At 54.1% G+C, this 21,572-nt stretch overlaps 3 protein-coding genes across 3 annotated transcripts in view; all 3 read left to right on the top strand.

Annotated features, from left to right (window-relative positions):
• DMPK (DM1 protein kinase) overlaps window positions 1-21,572 on the top strand; it is a 399,930-nt gene that overhangs the window by 283,574 nt on the left and 94,784 nt on the right. The window lies entirely within an intron of this gene.
• Window positions 1,621-13,708, top strand: CCDC61 (coiled-coil domain containing 61). Its single transcript, XM_063140234.1, has 13 exons — window positions 1,621-1,981; window positions 3,487-3,569; window positions 4,712-4,872; window positions 5,771-5,923; window positions 6,720-6,936; window positions 8,007-8,089; window positions 8,214-8,455; window positions 10,069-10,147; window positions 10,259-10,386; window positions 10,883-10,961; window positions 11,237-11,303; window positions 11,549-11,624; window positions 12,247-13,708. Exons 1-13 carry the CDS (start codon window positions 1,834-1,836, stop codon window positions 12,342-12,344), a joined length of 1,614 nt encoding a protein of 537 aa, XP_062996304.1. The 5' UTR covers window positions 1,621-1,833; the 3' UTR covers window positions 12,345-13,708.
• Window positions 12,870-21,205, top strand: LOC134407808 (prolactin-releasing peptide receptor-like). Its single transcript, XM_063139756.1, has 3 exons — window positions 12,870-12,969; window positions 13,596-13,687; window positions 20,132-21,205. The coding sequence occupies exons 1-3, from the start codon at window positions 12,870-12,872 to the stop codon at window positions 21,203-21,205; spliced, it is 1,266 nt and encodes a 421-aa protein (XP_062995826.1).

Genomic DNA, 21,572 nt, shown 5'->3' with positions numbered 1-21,572 from the left:
AGGTAAGTGGCCGTTGGGGCTCCTGCCCCCCCCCTTGATTAGCCCCCCCAAAGACCCCCTCCCACTCCTAAAAGCCCCCCCACCCATTCATGCCAGCATCCGCTTAATAATAATAAAAAAATAAAAAAAATATTTATAAATTTATTTATTTAATTTTAAACCTAAGAATTTTAAGATGCTGCGATTGTTATTTTAATATTGAATTGGTTTTATAGGCTCTTTTAACTAATTTTATGTATTATATTTTATTTAGGGTTGTTCCCGGCCTCGATCCAGAGGGAGAGGCGGGTGATGATATTATTATTATTATTATTATTATTATTATTATTATTATTTAAAGCATTTTTATAGCGCCGCCTCACCATTTCTGGCATCGAGGTGCTTTACAATAACATATAAAACAATTCCATTAAAACCCTCAACCCACATTAAAACAATTTCATCATTATTATTATTATTATTATTATTATATTTATTATTTGTGTCCTGCCTTTTGCCCAATGCTGGGCCTCAAGGCGGCCTTACAAAGTTTAAAATATACATGGGGGGGGGAACAAAACCATAAACAATTAAAAAATACACAACAAAATTATAAGACATTAACATAGATGGAGGGCTGGATTATTCGCTGGAACAAACAAGTCTTAGCTTGCTTCCGAAAGCCCATCAAGGAGGGAGCCAGCCTAGCTTCCCCGGGAAGAGAGTTCCAGAGCACCGGAGCAGCCACCGAGAAGGCCCTCTCCCATGTTCCCACCAAGCGCACCTGTGAAGATGGCGGGACTGAAAGAAGGGCTTCTCCAGAAGATCTCAAATCATGGGCAGGCTCATAAGGGAGAATACGGGCTTTCAGATAACCTGGACCCGAGCCATATAGGGCTTTATAGATCATACATTTATTATTATTAATATTATTACCCGCCTCTGCGTTTGGGCCGAGGTGGGGAACAGCATCAAGTACAATACAATATAAATCAAATACATAAAAATTAACTTAAAAAGAGGCATGTAAAACCAATGCAACGCCAAAATAGCAATCAGGACAACTTAAAATGGGCAGTAAAGGCACACGGGCAGTAAGCCTGTGTGCACCGGTTGCTGGGGAACATGGGTGGGAGGGTGCTGTTGCACCATGTCCTGCTTTGTGGGTCCCTGGGCGATGGCTGGTCGGCCACGGTGTGAACAGAGCGCTGGACTGGGTGGACCCTTGATCTGATCCAGCATCAGGGCAATTCTTACGTTCTTAAAATCCTTTGGTTTAAAACCCGCCTGGGTGGGCCTGCCGGAAGAGGTTTAGTCTTTATGGCTGCCTTAAACTCAAAGAGGGGGAGAGAGAGTTAAGTCGGTGAATCTCCCCTCCCCCACCCCTCCCTTGTTCCCACCCCCTCCCGGGCAGGGTCCTTCCACAGTCTGGGGGGGCAGCAGAAGAGAAGGTCCTCTGGGTAACCGTTGCTAGCCTAGTTGTGCCTGATCAGAGTAAGTGCTCCCCAGAGGACCTGAGTGTGTGGGGCGGATGGCATGGGGGTGGGGAGGCGATACTGCAGGTAACCTGGACCCGAAACATGTAGGGCTTTCTGGTGGGACGTGGGAAGCCAGCAAAAACTAAAGATAGCGGCACCACGGGAGAAAGTTTTATCTCGTTTTGTAGTGTAGACATCTGTGACTGAGCCTGGGGAAGACACCCATCATCCACAGGGCTCTTGAGGTGCAGCTGTCAGCTTCCCTGCTCTCCTCCCCCCCCCCCACGAGAACGTGGCTGTGAGTGGACGGTTGGCGTTCAACGGCTCTGCCCTTCCACCTTCCCTCGAGGCGGGACCAGAGCGATTTGCGTCCGCGATGGCCAAGCTGCACGGGCTGCAAGCTGACTATGTCTTCCGTGGCGTGGAGCACGTGGTCCGGCTGACGGTGGAAGGGAACCTCCTGGAAGTGGAAGTGGAAGACCGGCTCACCACGGACCAGTGGCGAGGGGAGTTTGACGCTGCGTGTGAGTATTGGCTGGAGGGAGGGAGGGAGGAGCCTCGGAAATGATCTCCATGACCCCAGTGCGGATGAGTTTTGGGGTCTGGCCCTTGGGCCAAGCATACTCCAACATTCCGCCTGAATCATTCAGGGCCTGGCAACAAATGTCCCAGCATGCAGCGGTGCCTTGTCTTGGAAGGGGCAGAGCTTTGAGCCAAAGGCAGGGGCGTCGTCCCTGCAAAGGCTGACATGTTTTGGGTAGCCTTAGTGGCCAATTGCAGATGCATGGTCAGCAGGACACACTCCTGCCTCAAGGGGACGGCCTCTCGTCCCTGATGTCATGCTGCATCTTTGAAGTGCAGCGCGAGATCAGGGCAAATGAAAGCCCTTTTAAGTATTCTTCAAATACTTAAAAGGTTGTCACACAGAGGAGGGCCAGGATCTCTTCTCGATCCTCCCAGAGTGCAGGACACGGAATAATGGGCTCAAGTTAAAGGAAGCCAGATTCCGGCTGGACATCAGGAAAAACTTCCTGACTGTTAGAGCAGTACGACAATGGAATCAGTTGCCTGGTGAGGTGGTGGGCTCTCCCACAGTGGAGGCCTTCAAGAGGCAGCTGGACAAGTATCTGTCAGGGATGCTTTAGGGTGGATTCCTGCATTGAGCAGGGGGTTGGACTCGATGGCCTTGTAGGCCCCTTCCAACTCTGCTATTCTGTGAAAGCCCCTGGGCCAGCCAACTCAGGAGCTGGAGAGGTCCGGGAGAAGCGTGCGGGTGCTCTCTGTTCCTGCACCGGCCAGGGGTCGGAGCTCTGAGCCGCCAGCCCAGCCGTTGATGTGCCTTCTCCTTCCCCCTCCAGCCCAGATCCAGCAAGGGCAGGCAGGGTTTGGTTCTGGCTCTCTTCTTGCACTCAGCGATCACGGAGCTGAAATAAGTGGCCGCCTTCCGCCTTTTGTGCCAGGTCAGCGAGGAAAGCTTGGGGAAGCTCAGTGACTCAGAGACTCCTTGGGGTTGGTGAATGATGTGCTCATAGCTGCAAGGGTTCTCTTCGGAAATAGTTGCTGAGCGCCACCTATCCTGTCCTCCGTGCTGACAAACCAAATAACACACTCTTAAGCTGCTACGAGAGGGAAGAATGAACTCCACTCAGTCATTTTTATGTTGGCTGCAGGCTGTTCATTAATTATTAGACCTGACGATTTAGATGGTTTATATATGTCAGCCTTCTCTCCTACTTGGTGTCCTCCAAATGGGCTGGACTACACCTCCCATGTTCCTTCCACCCAGGGATCCTAGGAGTGGTAGTCAACCCATCTGGAGGGCATCAGATTGGAGAGGAGGCTGCTGCACATGTTGAGTTGAGGTACCGTCATCGGTATTGCAGTTGGGATGAATAATTACGTTTAGAAACGAAAGTTTAAAAATGACGTGATTGTTTTTTTAAAAAAAAGTCTTGGGCGTGCCACGCTCTTGAGCCGCGGCCCTCCCTGCAGAAATCAGCGTCTTCCTCGTTTGTTCGTTCCCTTGTAGTCATTGAAGACCTCACTCACAAGACGGGGAATTTCAAGCAGTTTGGGATCTTCTGTAGCATGCTGGAGTCTGCCCTTGCCCAGGTGAGTTTGGATGGGGCTTCGGGCGAGCAGCTTCCTTCCGTCTGCCTCTTTGTCTTTTTCGGCGTGGACAAATCGACGAACCCTGCCGTTTCCCCCTCGAATTTCCCGAGCCTGCCCTCCCTCCTGAACGTCCTCCCTTCAGCGGTGGGCGTGCGGACATTCCTGCATGCCTTTGGGTGCGCCCAGCCTTCTGCGGATCGGGCACTGGTCTGACGCTGCCCTCCAGTGTTCTTTGGTGAGAGCAGCGGCTCTTCCTAAGCTCCCTCTTCCTCAAGTCCAAGTGGCATCAAGTGTGGTTGTTGTGGAGCGCTGGGGAGGAACACCCAGGTTGAGATCCCTACTCAGCCCGGAAGCAATCAGTAAAGCCAGGCGGTCCCCGCCTGCAGGCTCACAATCCGAAAAGACACAACGTGCGAGAGAAGAAGAAGAAGAAGGAGCTGCTGGTTTGCCCCTCCATTGGGAGATGAGAGGACGGAGCAGGTCCTTCCCACCAGCCTAAACAGTCTCCTTAATTTCTTTTTATTTTCTCCCTCTTCCCTCCCCATCCACTTTTCCTTGTGTGTCGTGTCTTTTTTAGAATGTAAGCCTGAAGGTAGGGACTGTCTTCTTTATTGATACATTGTAAGCCGCTCCGAGAGCCTTTTGGCTGAGGTGCAGGATAAAAATACTCTAAATAAATTAATAATAATAAGAGAGAAGGGGAGGGAAGAGAGTGGTGCGGGGGGGGTGTGTATTGAGTCTTCCAGCAGGGCTGGTAGAAGGAGCCCTGCTTCCTGTTCCACCGGCCCTCCATACAGCCAGCTGCTGGGGAGAGTTGGGAGAGGCGGAGCCTTCATGGGGCCTGCGGAACATGTAGGTTGAAGTGACATGGGGCCTCCGGGATCAGAGGCACTGCACCTCTGGATACCGGATTCCGGGGGCCCGGGATCACCGGAGGGCTTCGGCCTTTGTGCCCTGCTGGCGTGCTTCTGGGAGGCGTGCGGCTGACCTCTGTTGGCAGCAGAACGCTGGGCTACAGGGACACGTGGCCCGATCCAGCAGGCCTCCCGTACTGCGTTCCAGGGGGCTTGTCCCAGGACGGAGCTGGCTGCATCAGGGGGGCTTTGACGCAGCGCCGCCTGTGTCTGTGTGTTTCTGTACAGAGCAGCGAATCCGTCACTCTGGACCTGCTCACCTACACAGACCTGGAGTCGCTGCGGAGCAGGAAGATCGGCGTGGGGCCCCGGCACACGTCCGCCGCCAAAAGCTCCCCGCTGAGCTCCAAGCGCTACCTCATCTTGATCTACTCCGTGGAATTCGACAGGTGAAGGGGGAACCCTGGATCCGTGGCTGGGCCTTGAGAGGTCTGCTGGCCAAAAGCTGCCTCCGCGGCCGGCAAGGAGCCCCGGAGCCCTGAGGGGGCGGGGGAGATTCAGTGGGCCTCGCTTGGAGGGGATACTAAACCGGAGGTACATGCGCCACCGTGGCCGGCTGCCGCTTCCGTGGCTGGTGTGACCGGGACGTGCCCAGTTTGTCCGTAAGACCCGACACCATGCTGGATGGCCAAGCGGCCTGTGGGGCTTTGTTGGGAGGGGGAGGCGGCTGAGGAGACTCTCCCCTCCCCTCCCCTCCCCTCCTCTGCAGGACGCGGGAGGCCTGGGTGACTTGTCACCCCTGCCTCCAAACCCACGGACAAGGGGGATGCAGCCGAGGCCCCTCCTAGCCCAGGGCAATCCCAGGCAGCCTTGCCTGACCTCCTCCAGATGGGTTAGACTTCAACCCCCATTGTAGAGGGTTTATTTATTTATTTATTTGTTACATTTCTATACCGCCCAATAGCCGGAGCTCTCTGGGCGGTTCCTCTGGGCGGTTGCCCCAGGGGAAACAACAGCCTCGTAGCGAGAAGAGTGGGGAAGTCCAGAACAGACGACAAGGAGGCAGGAGCTGGGGAGGGGGGACTGGGGAAAGGGGAAGCACTCAGGACAGGGGGACGTCTCTGCCCTCGGGTGCTGCGGCTGCTGCTTTGTGGCTGGAGTTTGGCTGTCCCGTCCGGACCGGGTGGCAAAACCCGCCAGGGGCCGCTAGCCGGCCCGATGGCTTCCCAAGGCCAAGCGCAGTGGCCCGGTCGGCCCGGTGAGCGCGTGCACGGCCCGCCCCCTTGAGCTGCGGCGTTTGCGCCCACCTGCCCTGGCTCCATGACCCGTGGCTGTGCTTCCCGGCAGGATCCACTACCCACTGCCCCTGCCCTACGTGGGGAAGCCCGATCCCGTCCTCCTGCAGAAGGTGATCCGGGAGCTGAAGGAGGAGCTGGCCGCCTTGAAGGCAAAGCCGGGCAAAGACTTCCGGGACGTCGAGATCCGCCGGCTGCGGGACGAGTGAGTGAGAGAGAGGCGGTGGGGGAGGTGGGGAGCGTTCGCAAGAGGTGGGCCGCTGCTCCTGTCCCAGACGGGAGGGGGCACGTTTGGCTTGTGAATTTCCTCGGGGGGAGGGAGGTGCCTCTTCCAGGCCTTTAGGTGGGACTTCTGGGTTTTGTCCCGGCTTCCAGGGAGAGCGGAAGAGCCGTGTAGGGCGGGCGAGGTGCTCAGTGACCGCAATTCTCACGTTTGGGAGCGATCTAGTGGGCAAATCCCTGATTTGTGTAAGCCAGCCTTCCTCAGGCTGGTGCACTCCAGGTAGTGTGGACAGCAACTCCCATCAGCCCCAGCCAGGATGGCCGGTGATCAAGAATTCTGGGTGTTGTAGTTCAAAACCTCTGGAGGGCGCCAGGTCATAGGAGGCTGGTGTAAACCCTTTACGTCTGGCTTTGAGGCAGAGAAACCAGATATTAAGGCTGGTTTCCTTCTTCGAAACCGTGTCCTGGTCTGTTTTACCTCCGTTGAGGTTTTTCTTTCTTTGTTTGAAACCCTGTTTGGTTGTCATAGTTATCAGCTGTATTCCCATAAAAGGTTCAAAGCGATTTACAAGGTGCAAATCAGATCAAACGGTCCAGTCAAAACCTATACTGGGAATCCTACACGGTGCCACTTCTAAAGTGACGATGTCCCTTTGTTTTCACGTTGAAAATCACTCTGCTGAACCTCAGTTGCTAGATAGCTGGGCTCTCAGGTCTTGCAACGCCCACTCCCCTCTGCTCCCTGCCCCTGATGGCCCACCCCGCCTCTGCCTCGCCAGGCTTCAGCACGCCTTGGAGGAGAAGCAGTCGGCGGAGACGGCCCTGCTGGGCCTGCAGGAGGAGCTCAAGCTGGTGAACAAGAGCGCGGCCTTCAAGGAAGTGAAGATCCTCAAGAAGGTCGTGCAGAGCTTGGAGGAGGAGCTGACCAAGGAGCGGGCCAAGCACCAGCGAGCGGCGAGCAAGCGCCTGCAGGAGAGCCGGCAGCTGGCCGACGAGGTGGGCCTTGCGGGGCCCGCTCCCCTCCTGCCCTGGGACAGGCCGGCAGGGACCTTGCTCGGCTGAGGGCGAGGGTGGGGTGCGCTGCTCTGTGCAGACAAAATTCTGCCCAGGGAAAAGGGCCAGTTCTGCAACTTGCGTCAATCACGCAGGCATACACGACCTGCTCCCGTTTCCCCTGAGTTTGTTCTGCTCCTGCTTGTCCTGGGGAGGGGTGGGCAACTGGTGCCCCTCCGGATGTTCAGGGGCTTCGCCTCGCGTCGGCTCTAGCCAACTCCGCTAACGGTGGGGGATGATGGGGGTTGCATTCCAACAACATCTGGAGGGCCACAGGTTTCTCTCCCCCACTCCCCCAATCGATAAAGAGCATGGAAGTCCCGCCGTCCGCCTCTTCCCCCAGCCACCCCCCTCCCGGCTCCTGTGAGGTCAGCAGGGCAGGGGCATCACACTTCGAGGCCCATCTTCAGAGCCATATGGGCTAGAAGCTTGCTTTTATTTTAAAAAAATCTGAAAGCTGAGATACTCAGGAAGTTGAATCCTGCGCTCGATCACACCATAGAATCGTAGAGTTGGAAGGGGCCTCTAAAGCCATCGAGTCCAACCCCCTGCTCAGTGCAGGAATCCGCCTTAAAGCATCCCTGACAGATGGGTTGTCCAGCTGCCTCTTGAAGGCCTCTAGTGTGGGAGAGCCCACAACCTCTCTAGGTCACTGGTTCCATCATCGTACTGCTCTAACCGTGAGGAAGTTTTTCCTGATGTCCAGCCGTGCTTTCGCAGTCTCTCTCTGCCCGTCACAACGGCAGCATGTTATGGGAGGGACGTGATCCGGCAGATCCCATGTGTGCACACAACCCCGGAGGGCTTCTAGACTTGTAGGTGGGTCACGCTGAGTGGGATGACGGCGGCCTGGCTGGTCTTCTGGAGGCACCCCCCCCTTAAAAATACTGGCTCCTCCCAGGACTCCCTCCCCCCCCCCCCAACACTGCTAGGAACTGCCTGCACTTCAATACACTCTTCATTAACGCTAAGATAATTCTAAGAATCAAAGAGCTTTTTTCTCCCCTCTCCAGCTGGCGGAGATGAAAGCTACCGAGAGGAGTCTGCGCATCCGCCTGAAGACCCTGACCAACGAGCTGGCCTTGTACAAGAAAGGGTGAGCGCTTCTGGCCAACTGCGCCGTGGCCTGTCTCGGCAGGCGGGCCCTCGGGCCCGTCTCTCCGCCGCGTGGCCCCGCTGCCTCTCTAGCCCCGGCCGTCTTCCTCCTCTTCCCTTCGCAGGCGCTTCAGCCCCGCCGGACCGTCTCCCCAAAGCCGCTCCGCCGCCTCGCACGATTTCTCTCACCCCGCCCTGACGCGGACCGGCGCCAAGAAGAGAGACGGCCACCGCTCCACCTCGGGGGAGCGCTCGAACTCCCGGGAGCGCAGTGGGGCCTGGGGGCCCAGCCGGCAGCGGTCCACATCCAGGGAGGGGCGCAGCGGGAGCCAGGGCCGCCTCCCTCGGCAGTCCCCGTCTCCTGCAGGTGAGTCGGGGCGGGCGGGAGGGGGAGTGAGCGGTCCTTGCCCCTTTTCTCCGCACCAGGTTGGCCTCACTAGCCCAGGGACTCCTAGGAAGCTCCACCTTCCAAGGGCTGCTGTGACTTCAGCGTGTGGCTGTACTGCCCTTTTTACAGGCACCCCCTCCCCAGTTTGCCTTTTAGGGGAGCTACTGTGATCAGCAGTTCCGAATTCTGTGCAGGCAAAGGCACATTTTGTAGTTAAGCCAATGCATGTAGATTGGGTTGTATTTCACACCCACCCACCCACTTCAGCACAGGAGGCTGCATTGTTTTGAACGACGTCCCTAGGACAGGTGTGGGCAGACTTCAGCCTTTTGGGATCCATTTAATAATAATAATAATTTATTTCTTACCTGCCTCTCCACTTGGATTGAGGCGGGGAACAACACTTTTAACTAGAACCTGGAGGGCCGCCGGGTTCAAGCAAAATGCAAAACGTGGCTCTGGATGCACCCCATGATCCAGATGCTGGTTTGGCCGGCATGTACAATCACAAATCTACACCTGACTTACTACAAACGAGAGACTATAACAACCTAATTGCTTTTATTAAACCATGGGGAGTCCCAAAGCCCTTGCTGATCCCCTGAAAATCATCTCGCAATTTACCAGTAGATCCCACCTCCCTGCTGCCCGTCCCCCCCGTCCTGGGACATCCCCACTGTTGCAACGTCCTGCTTCGAGTAAGAGGTCAGGTGCTTCGCTGTTCCTCCATGGGCGAGTAGAACCAAGCCCTCCCGTGCCGGGGCTTCAAAGCCAGACCGGTCCTTTGGAAACTCTGCCCTGCAGAGAGCTGGCGCAAGAAGTCCATTGTGAGTGAGGGAGGAAGCAGCAGCCAGGCACCTCTCCACCGTGCCTGGGTCCAGCTCCAGCTGAGAGCCCCCTCCCTCCTGTTACCAACTGTCTCTGCAGAGGCCTCCAATGAGGGAGGAAGCAGCAGCCAGGCACCTCTCCACCGTGCCTGGGTCCAGCTGAGAGCCCCTTCCCTCCTGCTGTCAACTGTCTCTGCAGAGGCCACCAGTGAGGGAGGAAGCAGCAGCCAGGCACCTCTCCATCATGCCTGGGTCCAGCTCCAGCTGAGAGCCCCCTCCCTCCTGCTACCAACTGTCTCTGGAGAGGCCACCAGTGAGGGAGGAAGCAGCAGCCAGGCACCTCTCCACCGTGCCAGGGTCCAGCTCCAGCTGAGAGCCCCCTCCCTCCTGTCAACTGTCTCTGGAGAGGCCACCAGTGAGGGAGGAAGCAGCAGCCAGGCACCTCTCCACCGTGCCTGGGTCCAGCTCCAGCTGAGAGCCCCCTCCCTCCTGCTGTCAACTGTAACTGCTGAACTTTGCAACTAAGATTGTAGTGCCTGAAATTGCTTTCCTTTTCCTCCTCCTCCTCCTCCTCCCTCCCAATCCCATTTCCTTTTGTGTCATGTCTTTTAGATTGTAAGCCTGTGGGCAGGGACTGTCAAGAAATACTTTTGTAAGCCGCTGTGAGAGCCTTTTTTGGCTGAACGGCGGCATAAAAATCCTTAAATAAATAAAATAAATAAATAAATATTGCAATTTGCCCCTCTGTCTCTTTCCCTCCCGTAGGCAGCCGGGAGCCACGCTTTGACCCCACGGCCTTCGTGAAAGCCAAGGAGCGCAAGCAGAAGGAGGCGGAGCAGCGAAAGTGAGTCGCTCTTTCTCCGGAGAGGGCCCCCTCCCCTCCCTGTCCCGGGCCTGCCAGAGCCAGAAACGGGACCGTTGTCCGTGCTGATCCTCCTCTCTCTCTCCACTCCAGCAAGCGATGCCTCCGGCGGGGGGCGGGAGACACCCCGCCTAGCGGGTGGCATCACCGTGCGCAGCCCCGGGGCCCGTCGGCGTTCAGCAACAGCGGCCTTAGCAAAACCCGGGGCAGGAGTTCTTCAGGTGTGTCTTGCTGGGCTGTTGCTGCCCGTTTCTGTGCCAGCCAGATTATTTTATTATTTATTTTATTATCAGCTATTATTTATACCAAGGGTGGGGAACCTCTGGCCGGTGGGGGGGGGGGCAGACCCACCTCTCCAGGGTTCTGCAGATGGCTCTTCTTCCCTTTTCTGCCCCATTCTAAAAGCCTGAAACGCCTCTCCTCAGGCTTAGTTACTGGCAGTAAGAGCGTTGGGCTCAAATGTACCGATACGGGAGGAGGCGTTCCTTCAGATAGCCTGGCCCCAAGCCGTTTAAGGCTTTAAATGTTAATACCAGCACTTTGAATCGGGCCCGGACCTGGACTGGCAGCCAATGAAGCTGGAAAAGGACTGGCGTGATGTGGTCTCGTCGGCACTCGACAAGGGACGTGTGTGAATCTGCCTCCCCAGCCTCCATCACCCCAGGCGGGGCCTTGCATATCCCTCGATCTCATCTCAAACCACCCTCTTTTCCGCAGTGGAAAGTTTCCGCAGCAGGCGCTCGTCAGCGAGCTCGGGGAGCGAAATGGACGATTACTCTGAGCCTGCCGCGCCGAGGTAAAGAAACGGGGGCGGAGGGAGAGGCGGGTCCGAGGCTGGGTCCCCTGTAAGTTGCACGTAGCCCCCGAGTCTCTTCTCCGCCGAAGCTCCGAGCTTAATTTTCTGGTTCTTCCGGAGGCGGAATCGAATCGGTTTGATAATGCTGTGGCAAGAATTTCCAGGGTGGAGAAGGTGGCTTGTTCCGCTTCTCGTAGCTTAAGGCGGGAGCCGGCCCGGGCTGGTTTCCGCGCTGGTCCTGCCCCTGTCTGATCTCTTGTGCGTTTTTCCCCCAGGGGCAGGAGGCGTGTGGCGAGGGGCAGGAAGCCCTTGAGCTCCTCCTCCTGGAACGGCCCCACTCTGGTAAGTGGCCCGGAGGGGCGGCCAGGGAGGGTTCTGGTCCGGTGGGACTCCTGGGCTCCCTTGTTTATTTATTTGTTACATTTCTATACCGCCCAATAGCCGAAGCTCTCTGGGCGGTTCACAAAAATTAAAGCCGTCACCGTGTTAAAAGCACAAATACAAAAATACAGTATCAAAAGCACTTCCCAGCCTTCTCTGTGCCCAGCAGAGACGAAATGACCGACGCTCCCCGTTCTCCCGCGCAGGTTCCCCGGGCAGACGGCGGCCGCCGCCGGAAGCACCTGGCCAGCACTCCCACCCCCGGCAAGCGAGGGGATAAAGGTAAACCCTTCGGAGCCTCCGCGAGGACCAGGCAGCGTCCTTCCCCGAGGACCCGGCGCCCTTGCCCTGATGTGTTGGACTGCAGTTCCCATCATCTCTGGGCTGGGGGCTGGTGTGAGTTGTAGTCTAACACGTCTGGAGGGCGCCGAGACAGGGCAGAAGGGCTTCCCTCTGCTGCAGTCAGTGGAGGCCGGCGGCTCCGAGGTCAGTGGGGCGGTGAATCCGCTCCGGGTTTCAATCAGAACTCTAAAGGACCGATCCAAGGTGCTCCTTTATAGAGTTCTGACTGAAACCCGGACCGGATTCACTGCCCCGCTGCCATCTAAGCTGCCTTGGACTTCGATGCAGGGCTCTGTGAGTAGAACTGCCCGCTTGCTGGTCTTCGATACAGACCTGCCCATTTCTGGATAGACTTCGGGCTGGATCCCCGAAGAACGGCTCCGGGGTTTGGGGCAACAGGGCCCTGAGACCCTCGCCCCACAATCCCCCTGATCTGCCTGGCGCAGGGCATTATGGGAAAGCTCCCCGCCTCTCCGTCTGGGCGACGCAGCCCTCCCCCTCGCTGCTTCCCCCCCCCTCCGAACCTCCCGGCCGACGGTCACGCTGTCGTCTTGCCCGACAGAGAACCTGTACGACGAGCCGTCGGCTGACCTCTCCGAGATCGACGCGCGGCTGCAGGCCCTGCAGGAGTACATGAATAAACTCGAGACGAGGACGTAGCGGCTGCGGCAGAGCAAGGCGGGAAGGCCGCTCAGCCCTGCGATGGCGCGGGGACTCGTCTACCGAGAACGGGCCAAAATCCAGAGGTCCCCCTTTCCCACCCACCCCATTCTGGGGTCCTTCTTTTAACTTTGTGTACAGGAGGCGACGGGCCTGGACGAGGTTTTGGGGGTGGGGGTGGGAATCATGGGCTCGTTAACGTTCGCACGCAGAAACACTCACGCCTGGTGGGGTTTTAAATCGGCGGGGGCCTCTTTGGCAGAGTAGAAGCTTCTGAGAGGTTTTCTTTCCTCCTCTGATGCTGCTTCGCATCCTTGCGGTGTGCTGGACGCGAGGCGCGGAGTATTTCAGCCGTACCCTTCCAATAGCCAATCTTGCCTTAAATGGGGGTTGTGGGAGAGGAAAGCACCCCTCGGCCACCGGATCGTTCCCCCTTTGAAAAGCTCTCCTGCTAATTCCTCCTCTCCGCGTGATTCTGATCCTTAAAAAGACGAAGCTAGGCCTTGATTCCAGCCTCCCTCCGGGATGACCGGACATTGGGGTACACGCTTGAGCCTCTTTCGGGAGAGGAGACGCAGCCAGGCCCTGGTGTCGGGCAGTCTTTCCCCAACCCGACGCCCTCCAGGTGGGCTGGACTGCAGTTCCCAGCTTCCCTCACAATTGGCCATGCTGGCTGGGGCTAATGGGAGTTGGAGTCCAACAACATCTGAAGGGGCCGCAGGTCTCCACCCCTGGCCTACGTGCTGAGTGCGGATAATGGGAATGCCACGCGCCAGTTTTCCTTCCGTTGGGGCGGGCTCCCGAGGGAAGCTGGCCTGACCATGTGGCTGGTTTTAAAATATATACACGGTATATACGTGTGTGTGTGTGTATTCAAGTTGCTTTTGACGTGTCGTCTTTAGACCTGACGCCTCGGTGGGGAGCATGTGTGCAAGTGAGTGTGCATCAGGCAGCCTTCCCAAGCCTTCCCCATGTGTTGGACTGCAGCTCCCATCATTCCCAAGCAGGGGTGATGGGAGCTGCAGTCCCCACACCTCAAGAGAGCACCAGGTTGAGGGAGGCTGTTCTAAGGCCCCCCCAGACTTCCTCCACTGTGCCCAGGCCAACCGAGTTCTCCGCTTTGGCCAGTTTTAACCACTCCGACGCAGCGGCTGAGGCGGCGCTTCGGTCTCTCCACTAGCAGGCAGGCTCTTCGCCCCGCGTGTGATCTCTTCTCCACGCTCTGAAAACTTCCCCCACTTCTGATCCCAGAAATGGATGGCGGCGGCCTGCTGCCCCCGCCTGCCCGCGTCCTGATTGTGCTCTGTGCCGTGCCGTGCTGTGCCGTGGGCGGCGGCCCTTTTGTAAATAAACCTTTTTTCTAACGTCGTGGTGTCCGTCTGGTTCAGTGGTGTCTCGGCCCTGCTGGGTCGGACCAAAGGTGCCTCTAGTCCAGCTACCCGCTTCCCACTGGAGAGCCCACAAGAAGAGAGGCACAGGAGCTGTAGCGGCGGTTGCTCTATTAGATGGAACAGAGAACTGCAACTCCCAGCATTCCCCAAACCAGAATGCTGGGAGTTGTAGGACTTTAGGACGGTGTCCCTTAACGGGCTTTGCCCAACACGCAGTGTCCACCATCGGCCCCGGTCAGCATGGCCTGGGATATCTGGGATTATGGGGGTTATAGTCCAGAACAGCCTTCCACAACCTGGGGCGCTCCAGATGTGTTGGACTGCATCTCCCAGAATGCCCCAGCCAGCTGGCTGGGGCATTCTGGGAGTTGTAGTCCAACGCATCTGGAGCGCCCCAGGTTGAGGAAGGCTGGTCCAGAACATCCAGAGGGGTGCCATGTCGGAGAAGGCTGACCTAAACTAGTGGCCGTCACGCTAACATGTTGGCTGCAAACTGCTGATCCGTTGGATGTTATTTGTCCCAGGGGAAGCTGTCGGAGGGAACTCTGGTTGCTGCTAGGGTAGCAAAGAACTAGTACCTGCGTAGGTGAAGGGGAGCAGAAGCAGAGTGACGCTCAGTGGTGCTGGGGAAGGTGGGTAGAAATTAGAGTCGGCATTGGGGGCGCGAAGGAAGGCCAGAGGGCAGCAGCAGAGAACAGGCATCTCAACGATCGATGGAGTCGTGAAGCAGAACCATCGTCCTCGGCATTCTTCTCTTGGAACGGCTGCCCTCCTCAAAAAATGTCAACGTTTAGGCAAAGCGATCCCATTGCAACCCAGTAAGGGAGATACTCTGTTCTGGCCGTATCCCATGCGTGCTCAGCCCAGGAGAGGCAGGGAAAGCGCAACTTGAAAATACAAAAATAACACATGGGACAGGCCAAACGGCTGAGACAGTTACAAGCAGGTGAAGAAGCAATGGATCTCGCTGGGATTTGAAGGGTGGGGGGGACAGTGGAAGGCTTCACCTGTTCCTAGTTCCAGCTGATGCATTTTTTTTCTTTTAAAAAAACCACCGCCCTGCATGTGAAATGCCAAGGCACATTTAACTCCACGCACCTACTGTATTTCTTCGATTGTAAGACGCCATCGATTGTAAGACACACACTAATTTCAGTACCACCAACAGGAAAGAAAAGAAACCTAAGACACACCCACGATTCTAAGACGCACCCCATTTTTAGAGATGTTTATATGGGGGGGGGGGTCTTAGAATCGAAGAAATAGGGTATTTTGGCCTTAAGATGTTGACTGCAGGGAACGGCTGTCAGGAGGCAAATTATTGCCAAGGTCCCCAGCCTCAGCTTGGCTTGGGAATTAAACCCTCCGGGAGACGTTTTTCCATGCCCCAGATGTGAGAAAGCAAACTACGTGAAGAAGGAAGAGCACTCTGCACATGTTCAGAGGCGCTTCCTCTTGATGCACGTGTTCCAGGATTGAGCCCTGCACCCGCCCGCCCCAGTCAAAGGAGATCCTTACAGGACTGAGCTTGGACTCTGTTTAAGCCCTGACTCCATCCCTCAGCCATATTCTGTGTTGTCGTCATCCTGGTGCCATACAGATCACCAGCAAAGTGAGGGTTACAGAATCTAGCAAGGAAGGGAGGAAAGAAATTGACAGAGAAAAGGCCAGTCTCCCAGTTCCAGCCAAAGTGTGCAGGGGAGTCGGAAGGAAACGTAGCACGATGCAGCAGCAACTTCACGTGGAATGCCTGTAGGATGGAGCCCTAAGGCGCTCTGATTCAGAGGGGACATTCCCCGACAGCCTACGAAGCCAACAGGTGAGCCGACACCGCTGAATTCTCCTGTTCCCTTCTTGTTTGTTCTTCCTGACACCTGTGACTTCAAAACCTATCAGAATTCTGCATGCATAAGAGCATGGATTGATACAGGGCATCGTGGGGGTTTGTGTGCAGCGAAAGCAGAGAACGAATTGTTTAAAGTCCAGTCTTGGGGCAGGGGGGAGAGTCAGATCTGAGGCATTTGCAACTGCATTTTTTGGCTGGGTTTCTCAGAGTGTGTGGGGGGGGAGACATTTGTGAAGGAAAATCATCTTCGTAGCCACCACAGGGCAGTGGAGATCACCCGAACGTAGAGATTTTATGCTCTTGGATGCGCTGTGGACGTCTGGATTGTCTCTCCAACAAAGAGAAATCAAAGAAGCAGGCGGTTATATTATTTATTAAATTTATTCATTTATTAAAACATTTATATTCCACTCTCTATCACTGGGAGCTCAGGGTGGCGTACAGATAAAATCAGAACAATGTAAACAGAGATAATATATACAGCTAAAAACATATTAAATCGTTAAAACCAGTATAATTTTTTTTTGAAAAAGCAATAAAAACAAAACTCTGTAACCATGGAGAATTTAGAATTTGTATCAAAGATCCAGAATCCCTCCTCTTGAGTTTTTTTTGGGGGGGTTGGGGTTGGGGTCTGCTTGGTCACAGCAGACCCTGTGAGGTTTGTCTCTCATTTTTTGGGAAGCGCCAATGTGCATTTAACATCACCATATATTTAACTATCTTTTTAATGCTGAATTTGTGTCATTTCATCAGTTTTCTATTTCCACCTCCCTGCCCATTCAATCAAATTATTATTATTATTATTATTATTATTATTATTATTATTATTACCGTATTTCTTCAATTCTAAGACGCACCTTTTTCCCCATATAAACATCTCTAAAAATGGGGCGTGTCTTAGAATCGCAGGTGTATCTTAGGTTTTTTTTTTTTCTGTTGGTGGTACTGAAATAAGTGTGCGTCTTACAATCGATGGCGTCTTACAATCGAAGAAATACGGTATTATTAGAGCTTAAAGCTGGTTCACTTTGCAATATCCTAGCTCAAGGTTCTCTCCCTTGCCCCACTTGCACAGGTTGGGGGGTGAGGTGGCAAAGCGCATCAGATTTGTGGCTCCAGATCGTGTACACATTATTTATAAACCAACATCCACAATGATAGAAGAATGTTGCTCTCCAGGGCCCTTTCCCTAAGGGCCTCACCTGTGATGGAGCGCAGCCGCGCTGACCTGCATGCATTCAAAGGGATATGACAGGCTCCCCGTGGAGCTCAAGAGATATTTGCTTGGTCTGGAGGTTCCTTTAGATGTCAGAGATCAGAGAAAGGGGAGTGATCTTGAACTTCGGAGTTTACGGGGTCCTTTCCCTTCTTCCCCGACATACTGTTTCCAAGACCAGCCAGCCACATGGCCTGTGGGAAAGCCGCAAGGGCAACACCTTTTCTCTATCTGCCCCTGACATGGTACAATGACTCGGAACACGGAGTTTCCGTATTGCTATGCTAGCTTGTAGCTTTTGGTGAGAGGCTTTATATATATATATATATATATATATATATATATATATATATATATATATATATATATTCTAAATTTCCAAACAATACAAACAATACAATATAAAATAATACCCCATAATACATAATACATACTAAACAAATTAATAAACATATATTTTAACTTAATTCCGTTTAATCTAATCATTGATTAACATTAACGTGCTCCCTCAACCCAGGGATCTTATTCTGCTTTCCAAATTCTCATTAATTCCTCTGGAGGTGTTTTCCCTCTCCCCTTTAATAATACAACATCCAAAAACTGTTTGCATATTACTTCAAAATAATTCGTTTTTGTCATTCCTCTTCTGACTCTCATGTTACGTGTTAATTTATCGTTAATAGCAATCAATATCCCATATTTCTTTGTACCAATCTTTCTATATGATGATCCCCTTGAACCTTCCAGTTCCTGGATATCATTAATCTTGCAGCTGCTAACAAATTCGTTATCAATTCTTTTATCTCTTGATTACAATTCAATTCTTCACACACTGATAACAATGCCACAGTTGGTGTCTCTTCTATCTCCATTCCTATAATTTCTTTTATCTCATTAAACACCATTTTCCATAATTTTTGTACAAATTTACTAGGGCTGTACACGGACCCCCCGCTCCGCCTTGATCCGCCTAGTCTCCGCTCCGCTGCAGAGCTCCAGCTCCAAATCGGAGCTTCGCAGTGGTGGGGGGCGGTGCCAGTTAAGGCCCCCTCCCTCCTCCCCCTTACCTGCTTCCGTCCCGGCCCGCCACCAGCTTCCCTAGAGCCCACGGCTCAACCAGGTACTGTAGGCCCCTCTTGCGGCCTACACTTCCGGGTTGAGCCGCAGGCTCTAGTGAAGCCGGCAACAGGCCGCGATGGGCGCAGGTAAGACCCCCCTCCCCCTTGCCCCCTTACCTGGCTCTGCTGCTGTCGCCGCCCCCTTATCTTTTTTGCGAAGCTCCGGATTGAGGCGAAGGATCTGCCTTCACCTCGATCTGCTCTGCTGCTCCCCCGATCCTCTTCGCCGCCGCCTTAAGGGGAGGCGAAGCACCCCAATCCGCTTCTGCTTCTCCGGTCCAAGGAGAAGCGGAGCACAGCCCTAAAATTTACATTCCCTTGGTGAGAGCTTATCCTTCATTAGTTTGTCCAGACTTCTCCACATCTGTTTTCCAGATGTGTTGGACTACAACTCCTAGCATGGCCCAGAGAGCTAAGGGGCAAACTGGAAGTCATACTGTGGATCGACCCATCTGGAAGACACTAGGCTGGGGAAAACAGGTCTCATCCGTTCAAGGAGTCATTCACACCATGCGTCGTCAATTTGAACAAGACCGTGCCACATTGCAGTGTGCCACCACCACTAACATTAGTAGCTTTAAAAGGGGGGATTTAGGACCAGCCTTAGAGCAAAGATTAACGGCTACAACAAGGAAGAACTATGAGCCTGTGTTTTGCATGCAAAAGGTCTCAGGATCAACCCACAGTGTTTCCAGGTATTCGGGTTTGAAGGGACCCTGTCTGAAACCCTGGGGAGTTACCGCCACTCAGTGTGGATCAGGGGTGGTGGGCAGAAGGCAGGTGTGGATCTTCTGGCTGGATCATCTCTGGCTGATTTGCAGTATATTAGCAAGGATTTCTAATACAGGATGCTCTTTTGCAGCAGCAGCGAATGGCTGCACACGCACCCCACACACACACACTTATATCACAGAAATGAAGAAAGCCTGCGTTAAAACAGGAGTTGCCTTTTGTGATCTCCATTCAGTTCTAGTACTCCAAACCCAATTCCTGCGCACAGAACTCTTGAATTCTCGGTGTACGTCTTTTGCACCAGGCTCCTCCGATGGTTGGCTTTCAGGTAACTAGCAAAAAAAACCCAAAGTAAATCCCGCAAGTCCATCCCTGGTGTAGGCAACGTAACGCTTGATGGAGTGATATTCTGATTTAGTAAAAAAAAAAACAGCTACTTAGGCTAAGACGCCAAATTAGGGAACAGCAGCGAACTATCGAAGTGAAGACCTTCTTCTTTAAGCAGGCATTTAATTTTTAAACTGTTGCTCTGATTAGGACATAATACTGTTAATAATATTACATTATTATTATTAAAATTATTATTAATTTTGCTGGTGGCTCAATGTTTTAAATAGTTAAAACATAGTTAAATAGTTAAATCCGGCTATTGAGCGGTATAGAAATGTAATAAATAAATAAATACATAAATAAAAATTGCATTAATTGGGTGCATTTATTGATGCCTTTTTATTTGTTTGTTTGTTGGTAATTCTGTTGTTGTTTCTAAACTGCTCCGGGGGCATTTTAAAGTTGGGCCGTACACAAATCTAACAAAATACTAAATAAACCAATAAATATGTTCCTAACAGGAAAATCGAACCTGCAAGTTCATAGGGAATCTACTGGGTGTGTGTCTGTTGCCTCCAATCCATTCGGTCCAGCAATTTTCTCGAATCCCTATGACCGGCAGCCGATTTACCTTCCAGGGGGGCAAAATAAACCTCCGAGACTCACAAAACATCCATTCAGTTGCCAGAGTGGTTGTCTCCCCGCTCCCCTGCACTCATTTAGCCACAGGGATGGGATTGATTGATTTGCTTCTGTTAAAAGGAAGGCAAATAACGGCGCTGAAAACCCTGTCTCCTTTTAATCGCCGGAGACCATTTTGCTCAAAATTGCCATCAGTCACGCTGGGGTGAAATTCGACTGCCGCTTAAAACGTGCCGTGCGGAAGTGTTCTTGCCTCTGCCTCAACCGGCCTCCCGCAACCTGGAACCCTCCCAATGTGGGGGATTGCAACTCCCATCATCTTCATCCAGCCAAGCTAGCTGGGAAATGATGGGGGTTGTAGTCCAACCCACGTAGAGGGTACCGAGTTGGGGAAGGCTGACGTGGTCATTGATCATCCTCTCCTCCTCAAATGATTTGTCTAATTGATAAATCCCCCAAAAAGGCCATGCAAGCTGGGGGCCACATCTCTCTCTCTTCTCTCTCTGCAGACGCCCTGGATGATGGCAGCCAATGGCAGCCAGCCGTGGAACTGGACCCTCCCGGAAGACCCCTTTGTGGGCCTGCAGCTCCTGCTGCGGTTCCAGCCGCTCTTTGTGCCTCTCTACTGCCTCCTGGTGGTGGTGGCGTGCCTGGGCAACTCCTTCTTGGTGTTGTGCATCGTGGCCAACCCGAAGCTGCACACCGCCACCAACGTCTTCCTGGGCAACCTCTCGGCGGGCGACCTGCTGATGTGCCTGGCCTGCGTGCCCCTGACCGTCTCCTATGCCTTCGAGCGGCGGGGCTGGCTCTTCGGGCAGGCCATGTGCCACGGCGTCATCCTCCTGCAGGCGGCCACCGTCTACGTGTCCGTCTTCTCCCTGGCGGCCATCGCCCTGGACCGCTACGTGGTGGTGGTCTACCCCGTGCGCAGGCGCATCCCCATGCGCTCCTGCGGGCTGGTGGTGGCTGGCATTTGGCTGGCCTCCCTGGTGCTGGCAGCACCGCCTTCCGTCCATTCCGCCTACCTGGACCTCAGCAGCACCGGCCACGACCTGTTCATCTGCGAGGAGTTCTGGAGCCACCGGGAGGCCCAGCGCTTGGCCTACTCATGCGCCATGCTCCTGGTGAGCTACCTGGTGCCCCTCTCGGCCGTCACCATCTCCTACTGCTCCATCCTGGCCCATCTCCGCCGGAGGAGCATCTCGGGCCTGGCCAACCCCAGCCGGGTCCAGTGGAACAAGCAGAAACGCAAGACGTTCGTCCTCTTGCTGGTCTCCATCTTGGCCTTCTGCCTGTGCTGGCTGCCCCTCCAGGTCCTCAACCTCCTGAGAGACCTGGACCCCGACTTCTCCATCCTGAGCAAGAGGTACATCAACGTGGCCCAGCTCACCTGCCACTTCACCGCCATGACCTCCGCCTGCTACAACCCGTTCATCTACGCCTCACTCCACCGCAAGTTCAGGGCTCACCTGCGGCATCTCTTTTGCCCCAGGAAGAGCGGCCAGGAACGGCCCGTGCGCCCTTCCGAGTCGACACGAGGCAATGCCTGCCTTGGCCACATCCTGGACACCACCAGAGTGTGAGCGGCAGGAAGACGGTGATATCGTCTTCCCGCTCTGAAGAGGGAGCATCTCACACCCAAATGTGGCCGCTCCCACGGGCAAAATGTACTGTTGGGTAGTGAAAGGCACCAGCAATAACTCTCCCATGGATTTGATTTTCTTTGCAAGAGAGAGCACAGGAAAATGATGGTGCGTTTGTAATATCCATCCATCCATCCATAGCATTTTTCTCCTGCCATTTACAAGATTAAGGGCACACCCTTATGCATGTTTGACAGGCATAGGGGGACTCAAACTCCCAGCATGCCCCAGCCAGCAAGGTGCCAAAATTGAGAAGGCCTTCCTCTACACCATGGCCAAACAAATCTCAGAAGGCTGCAATATGAAC

Source organism: Elgaria multicarinata, chromosome 13 (assembly GCF_023053635.1).
Source record: "Elgaria multicarinata webbii isolate HBS135686 ecotype San Diego chromosome 13, rElgMul1.1.pri, whole genome shotgun sequence".
NCBI classification, from domain to species: domain Eukaryota; kingdom Metazoa; phylum Chordata; class Lepidosauria; order Squamata; family Anguidae; genus Elgaria; species Elgaria multicarinata.
The sequence above is the reverse complement of the archived record's forward strand: the minus strand, read 5'-3'. Positions and strand labels throughout refer to the sequence as shown.

Bases quoted from the DNA above. Each gene is read 5' to 3' on its own strand.
- CCDC61 (XM_063140234.1), top strand. From the start codon at position 1,834: ATGGCCAAGCTGCACGGGCTGCAAGCTGACTATGTCTTCCGTGGCGTG. The intron at 8,090-8,213 runs GTGAGCGCTTCT...TTCCCTTCGCAG, and splicing joins CTGGCCTTGTACAAGAAAGG to GCGCTTCAGCCCCGCCGGAC. The intron at 8,456-10,068 runs GTGAGTCGGGGC...TCCCTCCCGTAG, and splicing joins GCAGTCCCCGTCTCCTGCAG to GCAGCCGGGAGCCACGCTTT.
- LOC134407808 (XM_063139756.1), top strand. From the start codon at position 12,870: ATGACCGGACATTGGGGTACACGCTTGAGCCTCTTTCGGGAGAGGAGA. The intron at 12,970-13,595 runs GTGGGCTGGACT...TTCTGATCCCAG, and splicing joins CCCAACCCGACGCCCTCCAG to AAATGGATGGCGGCGGCCTG. The intron at 13,688-20,131 runs GTAAATAAACCT...CTCTCTCTGCAG, and splicing joins CCGTGGGCGGCGGCCCTTTT to ACGCCCTGGATGATGGCAGC.